Source organism: Bos taurus, chromosome 21, assembly GCF_002263795.3.
Source record: "Bos taurus isolate L1 Dominette 01449 registration number 42190680 breed Hereford chromosome 21, ARS-UCD2.0, whole genome shotgun sequence".
NCBI classification, from domain to species: domain Eukaryota; kingdom Metazoa; phylum Chordata; class Mammalia; order Artiodactyla; family Bovidae; genus Bos; species Bos taurus.
In genome coordinates, this window is record NC_037348.1 from 42,283,098 (window position 1) to 42,302,043 (window position 18,946).

The following is an 18,946-nucleotide window of genomic DNA, read 5'->3' on the forward strand; positions in this document are numbered from 1 at the left end:
ATACAATGAACATGAACTTGGGCAAACTTTGGGAGATGGTGAGGGACAGGAAGGCCTGGCATGCTGCAGTCCATGGGGTCACAAAAAGTTGGACACGATCAGGAGACTGAACAACAACATTTCTTAGCTGTTTTCTACTGTGAGGCTTTGTCCACAGTTAGCCTCTTAACTGTGTCTTTTCTTTTGTTGCTTCCTGCTTATTTTTTCCATGTTGACCTCAAAGTAAAATTCTGAAACAGATCTGACTGTGTATCACTGCCTCTTCAGTGCCATCTCTGTTGTTTCAAAAATGAAATCTCAAATACATGGATAGCATTTGTCACCTTAGCATCTGACCTCGACCTTTCTACCAAACTAACTTCTGCCTTTTCCCCTTTACTGGACTGCAGCCAAAATAGGCCCTACAAATCAAAATTCACTGCCTTGGCTTCTGCCCTTTTCTTCTGCCTAGAATTCCTGCTGTAGGCCTCAACCCCTCTTCTTACACTCAACCTGAAGAACCAGTTCTCTGTGGGAAACCCAGAGATCCATCCCTCTTATTCTTCCAAAACAGAATTTTTGATCCCCATCATTTATAATTTTTTAGCACTTATCTCATTATTTGAGTTAATGGCATCTGTCTTGCCCTCCCACTAGCTTGAGTTGCTTGAGAGCAGAGACCATTATTTATTCATCATAGTATCTCTGAAACCTAGTAGGCACGCAGTAGAAGCTTGTTGAAATAACGGATTGAAATTCAGTTTAATTTTGTTTTGATTTCAATGTGTCTTTATTATTCTAGGTTCTGGGCCTTGTCCAAAATATGAGTGTTTTCCAGTGTCCAAAGTGTAAACACAAAACTCATATTTTTGGTGCTGATGGTGCAAGGAGACTAGCACGGACCCTTGATCTTGATATTCTAGGTAAGACCACCGGATATTCATTTGCAAAGGAAATAGCATGGTGATGAAGATCATCTCAGAATGGTGAAATGCTTTTGGCTTTGTGTTTTGAATTAAGTTAGTATAGCGCACTTCTCTGTGTTAACCTTTTTTTGGCTTTTTATGATACTTCACTAGTGGAACACATTTTGAATAGGAGGTTTGTTCTGCCAATTATAACTCTTGCTATAGATGAAAACTGCCCATAACCTGAATTTGCAAAGAAAGTTTTGTGGTTTGAGTACTCTGATTTGAAGTCCACATTTTAAATAATGGTCATCAGTTTGTTTGCTAAGTTGGGAAGACATCTCTTAGTATAAGCAGAAAGTGAAGGTGAAAGTCGCTCAGTGTCTGACTCTTTGTGACCCCATGGACTATATACAGCCCATGGAATTCTCTAGGCCAGAATCCTTGAGCAAGTAGCTGTTCCCTTCTCCAGGGGATTTTCCCAACCCAGGGATCAAACCCAGGTCTCCTGCATTGCAGGTGGACTCTTGTGGACTGAGCCACAAGGGGAGCCCAAGAATACCGGAGTGGGTAGCCTATCCCTTCTCTAGTGGATTTTCCCGACCCAAAATTGAAACAGGGTCGCCTGCATTGTAGGCAGATTCTTTACCAACTGAGCAGACGTATACAGAAATACCTATTTCATATGTTGTGGCAATCTTTGGAAGTGTCAGTTCTTGATGTGCGTGAAGAAATGCCTTCCTCATCAGTTCTGAATGTATAAGTCCTCTGCTCTAGAAAAAATGCTATTTACTGTTTTCTGTAATCTTTTTATGCTGTGTCTATGAAGTATGGCTCCTGAAACTCACCTTGTCTATACTGTTCATGTTACTGAACTGAAGAATTAATTAGTAATTGAAGGAGAAGTAAAATCATATGTTAAAGGAGCAAAACACAGATTTTATTTTTTATTTTTTAATTTTTATTTATTTATTTATTATTATTATTCTTTTTTACTTTACATTATTGTATTGTAGAACATTTCATCCCAAAACAATGAATTTCAACTTTTTCTCAAGCACACATGGAACCTTCTCCAGGATAGATGTGGGGAAAACACAGATTTTAGATAAAATATTTTTTTTTTTAAATCCACAAGCAACTTAATGGACTTTTTAGGGAACATGTTTTGATATTCTGCATATGAGTTTCTATTCTGGGTAAAGGCAGATGTTAGCTGCTAAATAATGCAGTCATAGAGTGAATTATCAGTTTTAGGTAATTAGCAATTAATATTCCTTAGAGATCAAGGAATTAAAAACATTCTTTATTATAATTAGTTTTCTAAAAGTTGATGTTAAATGTATTATTGTTTTTATGCATTTGTACTATAGCAGCTACCACAGTACCAGGTGAATACTAATGATATATTTTGATACATTTTTATAATTAAAGATACTAATTTTATTCTGCAACTGTTTCTCATTTAACTAACCTAGGAAGTTCAGTTTCCCAAATCTGCATAATAACAGCAGATTGACATTCACTTATATGTAAAGTAAATGTGTAATTACAATGGCATTATTGAATTATGCTGACAGTATTATAATTCCCTAATTTATGAATGGGTGGTATGATTTTCTAAGTCACTTATTTAGAATTTGAAACACATCTCCTAGAGAAACCTACATATGGAAGTTACATTTTAACCAACAGCTCACAAATGTATGCATGCATGCTGAGTCTCCTCAGTCAAGTCTGACTCTTTGTGCCCCTATGAACTGTAGCCCACCTATGGACTGTAGCCTGCCAGGCTCCTGTCCATGGGATTCCCCAGGTAAGAATATTGGAGTTGCCATGTTGCCAATGGCAACTGCAGTATTGGAGCTGCCAATATTGGAGGGTTGCCATGCCCACTTCCAGGGGATCTTCCCGACCCAGGGATCGAACCTGCATCTCATGTCTCCCTCATTGACAGATGGGTTCTTTACTACTTGAACCACCTGGGAAGCCCTGCAAATCAAATGTATAGTTACCCTAAAAATGTATCAGAAACACTGATTACTGATCAGAGAAACTCGGCTAGTGCGATAGACTGTTGTATCTCAAACTCTTTCGGGAAAACTAATTTAGAGTTCTAATGTAGAGCACATCTGCTCCCTTTAATGTGATCATGGGGCCCAGAGGGCTCTCGCATGAACTGAAACAGGGGTTCTGATGATGAAGAGGTTGGAATTGGGAACAAGGAACTGAAATCAGGAACTCTCACAGCTGTGACCTCCTGGGTGGGTGACACCCCCAGGACTCTTATTTGTCCTTTACTGACTCTCTTGCTGCCTCTTATTTTCATCTAGGGAGCTGTGTTTCAAATGGTTATTTGGTAAAATGGCTCTTCAGAATTTTATCCACATTCAGCTTGTGGTGGTGGTTGTTAGTCACTCAGTCATGTCTGACTCTTTGCGACCCTATAGCCTTCCAGGCTCCTCTGTCCATGGGATTTCCCAGGCAAGAATACTAGAGTGGATTGTTATTTCATTCTTCAGGGGATCTTGGCAACCCAGGGATCGAGCCTACTTGGGAGGTGGATTCTTTTTCTTTTTTTAAATTATTTATTTTAATTGGAGGATAATTAATTTACAATATTGTGATGGTTTTTGCCATACATCAACATGATTGGGCCACAGTTGTACATATCTCCCCCTAATCCTGAACTCCCCTCCCAACCTCCCTCCCCACCCTATCCCTCTGGGCAGGTGGATTCTTTACCACCGAGCCACCTGGAAAGCCTGTATTCAGCTATAGGGACAGTTTATACATAGTAATTCGGAGAAGGCAGTGGCAACCCACTTCACCACTCTTGCCTGGAGAATCCCATGGATGGAGGAGCCTGGTAGGCTGCAGTCCATGGGGTCACTAAGAGTTAGACACGACTGAGCGACTTCACTTTCACTTTTCAGTTTCATGCATTGGAGAAAGAAATGGCAACCCACTCCAGTGTTCTTGCCTGGAGAATCCCAGGGACAGAGGAGCCTGTTGGGCTGCCTTCTATGGGGTCGAACAGAGTTGGACACGACTGAGCGACTTAGCAGCAGCAGCAGCATACATAGTAATTAAGGTCTCAGATCATGTCACAGAAACCTCTTTAACTTATGTCTCTGAAATGTGCTTCCTTCAGCCCTAGCCCTTCAAAAATACTTTTCAAGGCCAGACTGAACCTCAGCAACTCTCACTACGTTCACCCCATTTAAATTTTCTCTGTGCACAGCTGTTAGTCCACTGCTGCTCTCACTGTGCCATCTACTTTCTCACAAGGTTTTCCTCATCTTATTCTCCTCTTCTGCGGATTGTGAGTCTCTGGAGGGCAGAAATGATGTCACTAGCTGACTCATTGGAAAAGACTCTGATGCTGGGAAAGATTGGGGAGGAAAAGGGGGTGACAGAATGAGATGGCTGGATGGCATCACCAACGCAATGGACTTGCATTTGAACAAACTCTGGGAGATAGTGAAGGATAGGGAAACCTGGCGTGCTGCAGTTCATAGGGTCATAAAGAGTCAGACACGACAAGCACTGAACAACAACAATGAACAAGCTGGCTATATAATGGAGACGATTTTACTGTTTTGTTCTGACACTGTGGTGGGAATGAAAGCATTCAAGATTCTTTACTATATACTGGCAGTTCATAAATCAAGAGAGAAAACTTTTTGGGTTTCTAAATATTTTCTGTAACATATCTTCCCCTGCTTCCCACATGACAGCTTCCTATAGTCCAAAGTTGATCTATAGAATAGACATCAAATGTACTGAAAAACTAGCCTTTACGTGGTTATTGAAATATTCATGCATTTTTGTCTATTGAACACTTAGAAAAGAGAGTTGGCTAAGATCTCAAAATATGCTGATAAGAGGCACATGACATATCTGTTACTCCGTACTTCATAATATAAATTGTGGTAGCTTTGTAACTTTGTAACACATTCTTCTTCTGCATTGTTTACACTGAATGACATGGTACTGAATGAATATTTTATGTAAAACACACATACATACATGTTTCGATAACCTTTGCATGGACTTTAAAGTGGTTCTAAGAATGCTGAGCAGCATGAAAGTCAACTCTTCTACTGCATTTACTGCATTTTAAATCTCAGCTTTACTTGTGATGGTGTGGTAGAAAGAATCAATTGGATGATGGATCAGAGCATTTTTCCTCCGAATTCTACTACCTAATATATCCTCAGGAAAGACACACATATACAAGTCTGTGTATTGGAGGTTCTTATTATTTCCTGAGAGCTCAAGTTCACAAGTTATGTATACTGCTATATAGATTGATATGTAATAAAATAAAAATAATTCTATCTGATAAAGAGGCAGGTAGTTGAACTAACAAGTCTGCCCTGCTTTTCAACAGTTCTCTTTGCTCACCCATCTGCCACTATCAGGAAGATTATTCTGTTGTGCTTTTTAAAAACTTCTTTCCCTCTTCATCTTTCCTTTTCAGTTTCCTGTTATTATGTGGCAAGATATGTCTATATCATATTATTATGTCTATATCAGTTATTACAGGGGGAAAAATTTACAAATATCTTCCAGGTCATTTTTGCTGGAAGACCTCCAGCAAAGAATAAATCAGAGATCTTATTCCTTGATTGACTGCCACACTGCTTTCAAATGTAATCATGGTATTACCCTCAAAAGGACTATTTTGTCCCTAAGTTTCATTTGAAACTTGTTTTTCAGAAATTTAGCAATTTGAGGATAGTCATAACTCAGGTTGATTTGAATCAATTTGTTTCTGCAGTTCAAAGAGTAAAATTTCAAATGCCTGTATAAGCTTTTGTGGTACTAATGGATATCTGGTGGACTCTTTTAGGAGACATCCCCTTACATCTTAACATAAGGGAAGCCTCAGATACAGGCCAGCCGATTGTGTTTTCACAGCCTGAAAGTGATGAGGTAAGTTATATTTATAAATATGTTTTTTATTTTCACAGGATATATACTTTTTGATATATAGAAAGAAGGTTGGGGAGATCAAGTTTGTCTATTGGGAATGAATGTATTAACCAAATATTAGTTAACTTAATCAAAGCTTCTTTAAGTTACTATAAGGTAGACATACCATTGCTGATTCTGAATTATCAACTGAACAGGCCCAACTACAAAGAATCATCACCCAACCAGTTTTCTCATGAACAATGAACAATGGAAATTTGAACATGAACAATGGAAATTTGTAAAATTCTTTTCTTGCTAGTTAGCAATATCTAACTGCCTCAAGTTATTTTATTTCAGTGTTAGAAGTTCGGCTGATTGTTGAGAGAAGGAAACCAAATACAAGAAAAAATTGAGTTGAATGTAGGGAAACTGTATAAACCTTTAGAGATTGAATTTTCACTGCGTTTATTTTAATAAATATGATTGAGGAGGTAAGGTGGGAAAATTAATAGTGTTTCATTATCTAATATAATTTGTGGTACAGATAGATTTTTCAAAGACTGCTGAAGCTCACTGCCTTTAAGTGTCAACTCTTTTGTTGTTCAGTCTCTGAGTTGTGACCAACTCTTTGTGATCCCCTGGACTGCAGTACACCAGGCTTCCTTGTCCTTCACTATCTCTCAGAGTTTGCTCAAGTTCATGTCACCAAGTCAGTGATGCTATCTAACCATCTCATACACTGCCACACTCTTCTCCTTTCACCGTCAATCTTTCCCAGCATCAGAGTCTTTTCCAGTGAGTTGGCTCTTTGCATCAGGTGGCCAAAGTATGAGTTTCAGCATCAGTCCTTCCAGTGAATAATCAAGGTTGATTTCCTTTAGGATTGACTGGTTTGATCTCCCTGCAGTTCAAGGGGCTCGCAAGAGTCTTCTCCAACACCACAGTTCAAAAGCATTGATTCTTTGGTGCTCTATGGTCCAACTCTCACATCCATACATGATTACTAGAAAACCCATAGCTTTGACTATGTGGATCTTTGTCAGCAAAGTGATGTCTCTGCTTTTTAATATGCTGTCTAGGTTTGTCATGGCTCTTTTATTTTACTCTTTTTAAAATAGAAATAAAATCATAAGTGTATGATTTTATTATATATAATACTTTTATTATATACGTAATATATATAATCATATATAATAAAGTCATATATATCTCTTCTTTCCTAAGTAGCAGTTGCTGTTTATGTTAGAAAGTGAGCCATCATCTGGTGTATCAGTTTTAATGTAATTCTTATGCTCCTTTGCCAAACAGCCTCAATCAGTCCTCTTAGCTTTTCTTTTTTTCCCATACCAAATAAATGTAGCTTTAGAGTACCGTTATTTTGTCCACCCATAACTATTCCCCCTTTCATTCTAGTTTGCTTCCTCTAATCCTGTATGAACCGAAAGACAAAGGAGCCAGACTTTGTTAGAACTGTGAATACAATAAGGGCAAAGCTGACAACCAGGAGTCTGAGATTGGTCAAGTAGATTCATTTTGAACTCTCTCTTTCAGGACCCAGAGCTCCTTTCTCTTTCTTAAGGGTCGACAGTTATGGTACAGGCGATTGAGTTGCTGGGATATGATGTCTGAGTAAACTTACTATTGTATATATCCTTGTTTTTCCTTTCTCTGCCTCTTATGTAGTAATAAATGTTAAATTTCCTTTTCAGTCTTTTCTTTGAAATCTTTCAGATAAGCAAAAAACATAACCTTTTATTGCTTTCACAACTGAAGCATGGCAATCTCATCTACTGTAAGTGTACTTTATGCAGTGAATGAAAAGTTGTATGAAAATTGAGGGTTTTTAAAGTCAAATACTTTTAAATGCCTCCTGAGAGCAGCCTATTTAAAGATATGTAGTGGTGAATCCTTTTCAATAAGAATAATTGTCTAGTAGTTTATTTCAATTATGAATTTAGGTTTTAAAATATTTTCCCTCCTGTCCATTATTTTTTTTCTTTGAGATTCTCCAAAAGCAAAAACATTTCAGAAAGTTAAAGGAATGTAACATAACAGAGAATATATAGCAGCCATCAAAAAGCAATATGATTTAAAGCTCTAAACAACAGTGTTTGTAGAGTTTTTTGGTTACATGTTTTTTTAAATCTCATTTACACTTACGTAAAATTAGATCTATTATTTTACTGTTGCTGGCTGACATTTATGGTAATGTGAGCAAGCTACCCCTTTGTGGTTTAGGCTAGACTTAATCTGGTGAAGTCTCAGCTAAAACTAGTGAGAATTTCACACACCACATTGTCAGCCTTACATATGAAGACTTCTGAGCAGTTTTTTAAGATTCAGACATGTCCATAAAAAGAGATTTAGAAAATGGAGCTTTGTATTTATTTTGTTTCCATGGAAGTTATTGTTTCCTACTCTTAGATTGCAGACATTCATTGTTATTAACCATCTTTCTAACAATAATAGCAGTTAGAGTATGTTAGACACTGTTAGGCATCTATATACTTTCAATGCTCACGACAACTTAATACAATGTATAAATAGTTCCCATTTTTCAGTTGAGAAAACTGAGACTCATAGAAGCTAAATAATTTTCCAAGGTCACAGAACTGATAGATGCCAAGATGTGATTAAAAAGCAATTCTCTTCCTTCTAAATGTTGTCCTCTTTTCATTGTGTCATCTCTGGTGGTTTAGCCGCTCAGTCATGTCCGACTTTTGCGACCCCATGGACTGTAGCCCGCCAGGTTCCTCTGTCCGTGGGATTTTCCCGGCAAGAATACTGGAGTGGATTGCCTTTTCCTTCTCTACTCACCTTCTGAGTCCTCTACTAATAGCTATGATTTCTTCAGTTCCTTCTAAGAAATGAGCACAGTACTTGAGTGCATTAAATACAACATACTCTCTTAATTTGATTCTCATAACACATTTGTGAGGTATGTTTGATAATCTCCATTTTTCAAATGAAGAAGTAGAGATTCATTCGCAGTAAGGAATTTGTCCAAGATAGTACCCGAGGCTATTTCCATACTCAGCTCTGAAACTGTAGGCTTGCATCCTCTTCCCAAGGCAGTATCTGCTTCCCTTCTCAATTAATTGCAAGCTTGCTTCAGTGTCTGTCTATTGTGTATATTTAGGCTGGCTTTCAGTTCACCTCCTTTTCATATTACAGAGATCTAGATAAGAGGGGTGGTCCCATTGGTGTGCACAGTGGCAGCCATAATACAGAATATCTTAACCTGGGTTTGAGAATTCCTCTGAAGTTATATCCAGAATGTATGAATGTGCATTTTTCTGGGAAATTGAACAAGAGAGTTACTAGATTCTCAAAAGGTCTCTGCATGAAAAGCAAAGCATTAATCAGTATTAGCCTGGGATTTCATTACCAAGAATGCTACTTCCTAAGTGTGACCTTAGATAAGTTCCCTCATGTCTCTGAACCTTTCTCTCTGTCTGTAAATTATATCATAATGAGAGGGATTAAATGAGATGATAATGTGAAAATATTTTGAAAAATGCCAAGTAGAATACAGCTATGAGTATTTATGTCTTCTGAAATGTCCTGTGAAAGTTGTCATGGTGCTAATTGTCTTTCTTCCACCCTTCATCAAAGGGTTGAGCCCATTTATGCCCTTCCCCTTACATAGCTTCAGGTAAATGTCACTCTTTGGTGACATCTAAAAATCAGCAGAATTTGAATCATAAGATGGAGGATAGAGTTCTCAGCCTCAGCATTAAAGATTTTACTAGGACATCAGGAATTCCTAGACATTAGGAAACTGTTGTTGAGTCCTGGATTAGGATCCTTCTGATGACTTTTATGGTGAATCTTACCTTCTAATAATCCCCTTCCCTTTTCGCCTGTGAACTTAAATGGAAATCTGCTCTCAGAAGCTGGTTTCAGCCATCTCAACAGATTCTGCCATATGCATGGAAGCTTAGTGCCCATTCTACCTGAATGTCTTCATTTAAAGAATGAAAGAAGTGTTTACTTGCAAACGTGATACACTTCTATAAAAATTAATGGGATGGAATATGTCAAATTATTTGTTAATTCTTAGCCCTTTAGACAGAGAAGGCAATGGCACCCCACTCCAGTACTCTTGCTTGGAAAATCCCATGGATGGAGGAGCCTGTTAGGCTGCAATCCGTGGGGTCGCTAAGAGTCGGACACGACTGAGCGACTTCACTTTCACTTTTCACTTTCATGCACTGGAAAAGGAAATGGCAACCCACTCCAGTACTCTTGCCTGGAGAATCCCAGGGACGGGGGAGCCTGGTGGGCTGCCATCTATGGGGTTGCACAAAGTCAGACACGACTGAAGTGACTTAGCATAGCATAGCCCTTTAGATTGACACTTTTCATTGTTAGCTTTTAGGGGTTTGCTACAGGCAAATTTATTAATAAATAAAAGTTTCATCTTTAGCTTTTTGTCTTCTTACTAATTCCTCCTTCTTTTGTCTATCTTTAATTAATCCCTCCTCTCAGCACCAGGTTCCAGGGCTCTCATTCTCTGTCCATAAAATCTTCTAAAATTAGGCATTAGGAATTTAACTTTTCCAGTAATATTTAAAAACATAGTGATTAATTGAAAGGTGTGGAATGTGTTGAATTTGAGGCATCATTGGAAAAGTTGGGAGGGGCTAGAGTACCAGTTAAAAAGCTCCAAGTGGCTACTACCTACTCAACCAAAAGTCAAAACCATCTGCATATGTGCACCACGGGCTTCCCTGGTGCCTCAGATGGTAAAGCGTCTGCCTGCAATGTGGGAGACCCGGGTTCCATCCCTGGGTTGGGAAGATACCCTGGAGAAGTAAATGGCAACCCACTTCAGTACTCTTGCCTGGAAAATCCCATGGACAGAGGAGCCCGATAGGCTATAGTCCATGGGGTCACATGACTGAGCAACTTCACTTTTTCACTATGTGTACAACTGAGGAAATGAGAGTAATTGAAGCTATAAATATAAGTAGTGTAAAATAGCCAGAGAAAGCAATAGAGGAAGGGAGAGAGAGTGGACACTTAGGATTCAGAACTCTTAAGTTCAATAGTATTTCCTCTGGTGTGTGTAATTATAATTGTTCATTCAACTATTTCTACCTTTTGCCTTTGGTTGAGTCCAGGACACAATGATGAACCTATGATAGACGGTTAATCTTATGGTTTCATTCTGTTTGTCAAGTAAAAGTCTTAATATTGGATGTTAAAAGCTATGCTGTAAGATATACCTGGTGAAGGCTTTAAAAGGTAAGTAGAAGCCTTATTGTCTTATAATTTCTACATTATAATCTCATAATATGCAGATGACACCACCCTTATGGCAGAAAGGAAGAGGAACTAAAAAGCCTCTTGATGAAAGTGAAAGAGGAGAGTGAAAAAGTTGGCTTAAAACTCAACATTTAGAAAACGAAGATCATGGTATCTGGTCCCATCACTTCATGGGAAATAGATGGGGAAACAGTGGAAACAGTGCAGACTTTATTTCTTTGGGCTCCAAAATCACTGCAGGTGGTGACTGCAGCCATGAAATTAAAAGACGCTTGCTCCTTGAAAGGAAAGTTATGACCAACCTAGATAGCATATTGAAAAGCAGAGACATTACTTTGCCAACAAAGGTCCGTCTAGTCAAGGCTATGGTTTTTCCAGTGGTCATGTATGGATGTGAGAGTTGGACTGTGAAGAAAGCTGAGCACCAAAGAATTGATGCTTTTCAACTGTGGTGTTGGAGAAGACTCTTGAGAGTCCCTTGGACTGCAAGGAGATCCAACCAGTCCATTCTAAAGGAGATCAGGCCTGGGTGTTCTTTGGAAGGAATGATGCTAAAGCTGAAACTCCAGTACTTTGGCCACCTCATGCGAAGAGTTGACTCACTGGAAAAGACTCTGATGCTGGGAGGGATTAGGGGCAGGAGGAGAAAGAGATGACAGAGGATGAGATGGCTGGATGGCATCACCAACTGGATGGACGTGAGTTTGAGTGAACTCTGGGAGTTGGTGATGGACAGGGAGGCCTGGTGTGCTGCGATTCATGGGGTCGCAAAGAGTCGGACATGACTGAGCAACTGAACTGAACTGAATCCTAATATGAAATGACTGTGTATGGAAAACTAGAACTTCACATCTTTAAAAACAAAGACAAAGGGGAAAAGCTCACCATAAAGCTTGTGTACTTTGGTTGTCATACAGTGCCTTTACTTGGTAATGATAGATAAAACAAAAGGAAGGGATTTAATTTACTTAGTCCTCAGGCAGGAAAATTGTCCAAAAGGATATGTTAATATGAACTCTTCAATGGGATTGTAAATTACTTGAGGTCATAATAGTAATAATAGTAGACATTCATTCATTATTTACTTTTTGTATTACAGTACTTCACATACTTTATTCTTACCTAATATGCCCCCAAGCCCTTTGAGGTAGATACTATTATTATAACTGTTTTACAGATAATGGAACCAAGCCTGGAAGGGTTAATTCACTTGCCCAAGGCCAGTGCTAATAAGTAATGGAACTAGGATTTTAAAGCTTACTTGTCTGACCTTAAGGCCCCAACTCTTTACCAGAGAGTGCTTCTGCCTCCCTTTTTTTTTTAATCATTGCATCCCACAGATTTCCCTAAACTATGCCTTGCATTAAGAACCGAGTCAGACACGACAAAGCGACTGAACTGAAGTGAACTGAAGAACCAAAAAGTATTTGTTGAATGAATCTTCATTGGCTGAAAAAATTCGATCTCAACAATTTTGTGGAAATTGAAACTGTTAAACTAAGCACTTTCAGTGATTTCTCAGCAAATGACAATCTAACTGTTACTTTCAGTGTGATATATTGAAAGTTTAAGCTTGGGGATAGTCCATTAAAAAGCAAAGGTTAAATGTAGCAAATTTGATTATTATGGAATCTTTATTTTGTATAGTGAGATAGGTTTATATCTCTAATTTAATGTAAGTAAGAACTAAGAAATTATAAAATGATGGCCTTAGCTTGCTTTAGTGTGCTTTTATTTACACAGTAAAATATTAGACTTAAATACCTAGAAAAGCTACTAGGAGATAAAAGGTGTTAATATTTATAAAAATGCGTGGGTGAAAATAAGCACTTTGGCAGGGGGGAGCCACACTGTGCAGCGTGTGGAAACTTAGTTCCCCAACCAGGGATGGAACCTGTGCTGCCTGCAGTGGAAGCACAGAATCTTAACCACTGGACTTCCAGGAAAGTCCTGAAAATCACACTTTCATTTTAAAAGAAATATTTCTTTATGAAGTATATGTTATTTCCATTTTAAAGCAAAATCTGTTGTTTCTGGTGACTACAGCAGAGATTGAAACCCTTTTTAGACAGTACATTTTGATTGGAATTACTTGTATTTTGAATTTACTGTTTAATGTGTGATGTGGCTTCCCTGGTGGCTCAGTCAGTAGAGTCTGTCTGCAGTGTGGGAGTCCCGGGTTCAATCCCTGGATTGGGAAGATCCCCCAGAAAAGGAAATGGCAACCCACTCCTGTATTCTTGCCTGGACAATTCCGTGGACAGAGAAGCCCGTTGGGCTACAATCCATGGGGTCGCAAAGAGTGGGACACGACTGAGTGACCAACACTTTCACTTTCTTTGTGATGTGGTGGGTTTTCCAGGTGGCTCAGTGGTAAAGAATCTACCTGCCAATGCAGGAATTGCAGGTTCAATCCCTGGGTCAGGAAGATCCCCTGGAGGAGGAAATGGCAACCCACTCCAGTATTCTTGCTTGGAGAATTCCCTGGACAGAGGAGCCTGGTGGGAGTCCATGGGATTACAAAGAGTCAGACACAACTGAGAGACTGAGCACACAGCCTACACGTGATATGCTAGAAGGAGCTGGGCTTTGGAGTCAGGCAGATCCAGTTGTGAATGTTCTTCATCCTGCTAACTTTGTGACCAAGCAGACAAGCTCAGTTTCTTCATCCATGTTGAGCCAATGGTGTTTATTTTATATCCATTGGATTGTGTGATTACTTATACTAGTACTTAGTACAGTATGTACTCAGTAAAAACATATAAGGTCTTATTCATGCTTTGAGAGCTATTCTTTTATTTAAAAGAAGAATGTAAATGAAATTTTAACACTTTCTTGGTAAAATAAAATATAATTCACCTATTAGGGAACAAACATAGTTTTTTCTTTTTTTTCGGGGGGTCTTACAGTATTCTGCTTATTGACATGGGTGTTGAGTTACAGAAGTGTGTTCAGTTGGTACACTTGCATTGCTGTGTGCACTTAGGATCCATGCATGTATTTTTAAAGAAATCTAAATACATATCACCAGTGAAAAAGTAGCGTGTGAAAGTACATTTACATGTGATCTTCCTACATAGTCAAGGTAGATCTTTAAAATATTAAATAAAATTACTCTGTAATTCGTTTTTTTTTTAATTACACTGTTGTTTCTAGATCAAAAACTGACAAATACCAAGTATATAACTTCTAAAGAAAAGGAGTCAAGTGTTTATTTATTTTTAAAAGTTAGTAGAAAAGAAGTTAATATAGGTTGAATACGAAATTAAATCAGGTCTTTTGAGGAGACCACAAAAACTTGATAAATACAAACCCAAATATATCAATTATTAATATTAACATAAATAACCAATTACTCCTTTTAAAGTCAAACATTTCTGATTATAATCATTGGATCTTTTTCAAGAAGTAGAGCCAAAATGTAAGGTGTAAAGTAGTAATGTGAAACATATATTTTATGTAATCATATATGATATGTTTCAACAATGAAACAAGTAGGCTGGCAATATATATATAGACAATATACACTTAAATGTGTGTCATTGTTGTAATTAGCATAATTTAAAATTTCCTTAATGAACAGTTTTCCAGCATGTTGATTGAGAGATAACAGACATGACTGACTTTTTTCATTCCCAACTCCCAGGGGGAAATGCAAGTAAATTTTTTATTTTAACATATACACATACCTATTCTTATTCAAATTCTTTCCCCATTTAGGTTATTACAGAAATTGAGCAGCGTTTCGTGTGCCATGTAGTAGGCCCTTTTTTTAATGTATATGTATATATAATACCTATGTATCCACAGATACATACACATACACATATACACACACATAAAGGTAGCTATATGTGTGTATACATATTCTTCTTCTTTCTGGTATAATATGTGACAAATATTAAATTTATGATGTGAGTTACGAACATGGGTTTCTTTTTGTGGCACAAAATTATAATATATATATGTGTATATGTATATAATTATATGAAAAAGTGAAAATGTTAGTTACTCAGTCGTGTCTAACTCTTTGCAACCTCACAGACTGTAGCCCGCCAGGATCCTTTGTCAATGGAATTCTCCAGACAAGAATACTGGAGTGGGTAGTCATTCCCTTCTCCAGGGGATCTTCCTGACCCAGGGATCGAACCTGGGTCTCCTGCATTGCAGGCAGATTCTTTACTGTCTGAGCCACCAGGAAAACCCAACATAATTATATATATCAAAATAATTCTTTTCCTTTTCAAAATGCTGATTGCTAATTATGTTGTATCAACTTCATAATGTAAATACACAGGGGTCTATATTAAACTATTTCCCCAAATGGAGAAAATATTTACTTTTGAGTATAGTTTTTTAAAAATAATCAAGATGTATGAAACATGGTTAAACATCAAGTCAGGGTAGTTCAGTTAAATTCAGTTAGCAGTTCAGTCTCTCAGTTGTGTCTGACTCTTTGTGACCCCATGGACTGCAGCATGCCAGGCTTCTTGTCCATCACCAACTCTCAGAGCTTGCTATCCATTGAGTCGGTGATGCCATCCAACCATCTTATCCTTTGTTGTCCTTTTCTCCTCCTGCCTTCAATCTTTCCCAGCATCAGGGTCTTTTCCAATGAGTCAGTTCTTTGTATCAAGTGGCCAAAGTATTGGAGTTTTAGCTTCAGCATCAGTCCTTCCAATGAATATTCAGAACTGATTTCCTTTAGGATTGATAGTCAGAGTAAAGAAGCCTCAAACAGTTCTTTTACCATCCAGAGTCAAGGAACTGGTCTGCCTGTGTTCAAAGCCCAGCTCATCTCACACTAGCTGTGATGCTGTGGACAATACTCTTCATCTTTCTGAGTCTTGGTTTTCTTGTTTATAGAGTGGGAATAATGACAGAATTTACCCCTTACAATAACTGTGAGGATAAAGTGAAATAGTACTTGACTGTTATTAAGTACTCAAGTAAATTTTAACTGTTACCATTACATCAAGTGGTGCTGGTTGTAGGGGTAGTAGAATTAGTATCTACACAACTCTTAAGTATATAAATGTATAAATTAACAGTTTTAGAAAATCTTACTATTGTCTTACAGTTACTCTTTATAGATAAGGTAGAAGAAGTAAGTAGTATTTGCATTTTAATTGTTTAAAACTTTGAAATACAAATGCCAGGACCATTGTTCTAACTGGACTGTGCAGGCTTTAGGTCAGTTGTGGCCCACTTGATGCTTGGGAGCTGCTTTTTGTGTTATGTTGTACTGGGGTCGTAGAGATGGACAATGTGACAACTGATTCTAGGAATTCTTGCATGGTGCTTAAATCTCACTGGATGGAGGAGCCTGTAGGTGCTTGGTGCTGGTATCAGACACCATTCCCAAAGAGAATGATGAAAATGCTTTCTGAAGATCAACCTAGGATGGTATAGATAGTCTTTTCAAAAATGACTAACAACTCTTAGTGCCAAAGAAGTATGGCAGTATCCCACTCAGGATATCAACTTTTCAGAAGAGGAAGGTGTAATTTTTCTGCAGCTGGACTGGGTTGCTAGTTTGCTGAAACAGGAAATAGAGTTTGAAAAACAGTAATTGCTGCTACTAAATATTGATTTTTTTTTTTCTTCAGAAAGTTACCCTCCAAATAACCTAAAATCCTTTCTCCTCTGCCCTGCCCGCAATGTTCACAGCAGTATCTTCTCACTATTGAATTTCATCACATTCTGTTCAACTCAGCAGACAGCGACGGCAGTTTGTGAGTCACTTGATGTGTACTGGGGAGAAATATACAGCAAATAAATCTATTCTTTTCCAGGCCAAAGCCTACCTAAGGATTGCTACTGAAGTGGTAAGAAGATTACCACCACCTCCAGAGTCATTCCCCAAGTGTCTTGGAAATTTGCCTGGTCTTTGACAGTTAAGGCCTTTGGAAGTCAGCAGTGTGGTGGTGAAACCTACAGAAACAATAGCAATCATAATTATTTTCTTGTATTTCTAAAGAAATAATGTCCAGTCTTCAGATTTGATTTGCTAAACAATGACTCACAAATAAAAATTTTACATACCAATGCTTAAATTTAAAAAAAAGTTTTTTTTAATGCTTAGGAATATTTTTGAAAGCTATTGTGTGCCAGCATCCCGGAACTGCATTTTATTTTATTGAACTATCCCAAGGCAAGGAATCATGAGTTAATATTACAAGCCCAACCTTCAATTCAGGAGAGAACCTTGCTCTTTCTGCAGGACTATAGCGTTAAAGGATTTACTGAGTATGAGTATGGACCTGAGTATGACAACTTTCCATCAGGCATTGTGGTCTGGGTCTGAATCCTACATCTAGTACTATCTTGGACCCTTTCTTAATACAGATGAACTTCTACTTCTTCATCTAGAATAGACTCTCCCCCTAGACTTTATGAATCTGGGTCTGGGCATGTATATTTTTAACAAAATTATAAATATTTTGATTGTTTTGATTATGATGGCAATAATAATGATAGCTAACATTTATTAAGGGTTTTCTTGTGTCCTTATAGTTAATCTTTCATTGATTTGAGTGGAGTACTGTTGTTATCTCTGCTTTATAGATGGGGAAGTTGAGATGTGGGAAAGTTAAGTGTTGTACTGAGTGTTACTGTTCTAGCAAGTAGAGGTTTGAACTTGGGCAGTTGGATACTGGATCCTTCCTTTTGTACACCAAAGGGCATTTGTTTATTTCAAAAGAGGAATGTGAATATAGTGTTCAAAATTTCTTCAACTTATTTGACCATTAACTTTCCCACCTCCCCTTCCCCTTTAGGAGCATTTCATGAAGTTCATATTTCAAAGAACACACCTTGAAAAACATCTTGTCTGGTTGAGGCTCAGAGAGAGAGAGAGAGTCAAGGGCTTCCCAAGGTTATAAAGCTGTAAGTACTGATAAGAGTTTAGTAGTTAATCCTCACTTTAAGGAGATGGTCTGTGACCTTTGGCAGATGCGTGAGTTTCTTTGCTCTGTCGTTAAGCAGCCAGAAAATTAGGTAAAGAGTTATATCTCATTATAAACATGTTTTTGCACACTTATGTTCACATAAAAAAAAAAACTATGCATAAATGTTTTTGCATAGTTTAGCAGCTTTATTTGTAATAGCCAAAACAACCCAAAGTTTTTCACTGGGTAAATGGTTCGACAACCAGTAGTATATCCATACTATAGAATACTACTCATTGATGAAAAAGAACAAAGTATGGATACATGCAATGACCTGGATAAACTCCAGATAATTATGCTGAATGAAAAAGTAATCCCAAAAAGTTGTGTACCATATGATTCAACTTAACATTCTTGAAATGACAGAATTATAGAAATGGAGAACAGATGAGTGGTTTCCAGGGGTTAAGGAGGAGATTGGTGATGGGGGAGGGAATTGTGTTTGTGGCTGTACAAGGGCAATATGAGAGATCCTTTGGAGGATGTAAGTGTTCTGTATCATAACTATATCAATGTCAGTATCTTGGTTGTGAAATTGTGCAATAGCTTTGCAAGATGTTAACACTGGAGGAAACTGGTAAAGGGCACAATGAAATTTCTCTGTATTATTCCTTATAAGCTGCATGTGAATCTACAAATACCTCAAAATAAAAATAAAAGTATAATTTAAAAAAACAAACTTGTGCTGCTATATCTGAACTGAAGTCTTCTGGACCAAATTATCCATGCTAATTAAAATCATGAATAAAAGTATTTGTGGACACACAGTAATCATCATTCATCACTCTGAAAAAGAAGAAATGACTTTAGGTGGTAGATATGTAATTGTATTTTATTCTCTTTTTGGAAGAAGGCCGATGTGGATAATCATTGAGTACTTCAAAATACCAAAAAAGCAAGTAGTTGAACCAAGCT

General features: G+C 37.7%; 1 protein-coding gene across 6 annotated transcripts in view; it reads left to right on the plus strand.

Annotated features, from left to right (window-relative positions):
• The window catches only part of NUBPL (NUBP iron-sulfur cluster assembly factor, mitochondrial), a 446,167-nt gene that overhangs the window by 226,447 nt on the left and 200,774 nt on the right, over window positions 1–18,946 (plus strand). For 4 of the 6 annotated variants that reach the window (XM_024981927.2, XM_024981928.2, XM_010817164.4 and 1 more), the window contains exons 9-10: window positions 782–902; window positions 5,746–5,828. In XM_024981927.2, the coding sequence (XP_024837695.1) occupies window positions 782–902; window positions 5,746–5,828 (204 nt within the window). Of the gene's footprint in view, window positions 1–781; window positions 903–5,745; window positions 5,829–11,116; window positions 12,795–16,876; window positions 17,195–18,946 lie in introns of those variants that run through there. The other 2 variants (XM_059879160.1, NM_001193042.1) reach the window with 2 other exon arrangements.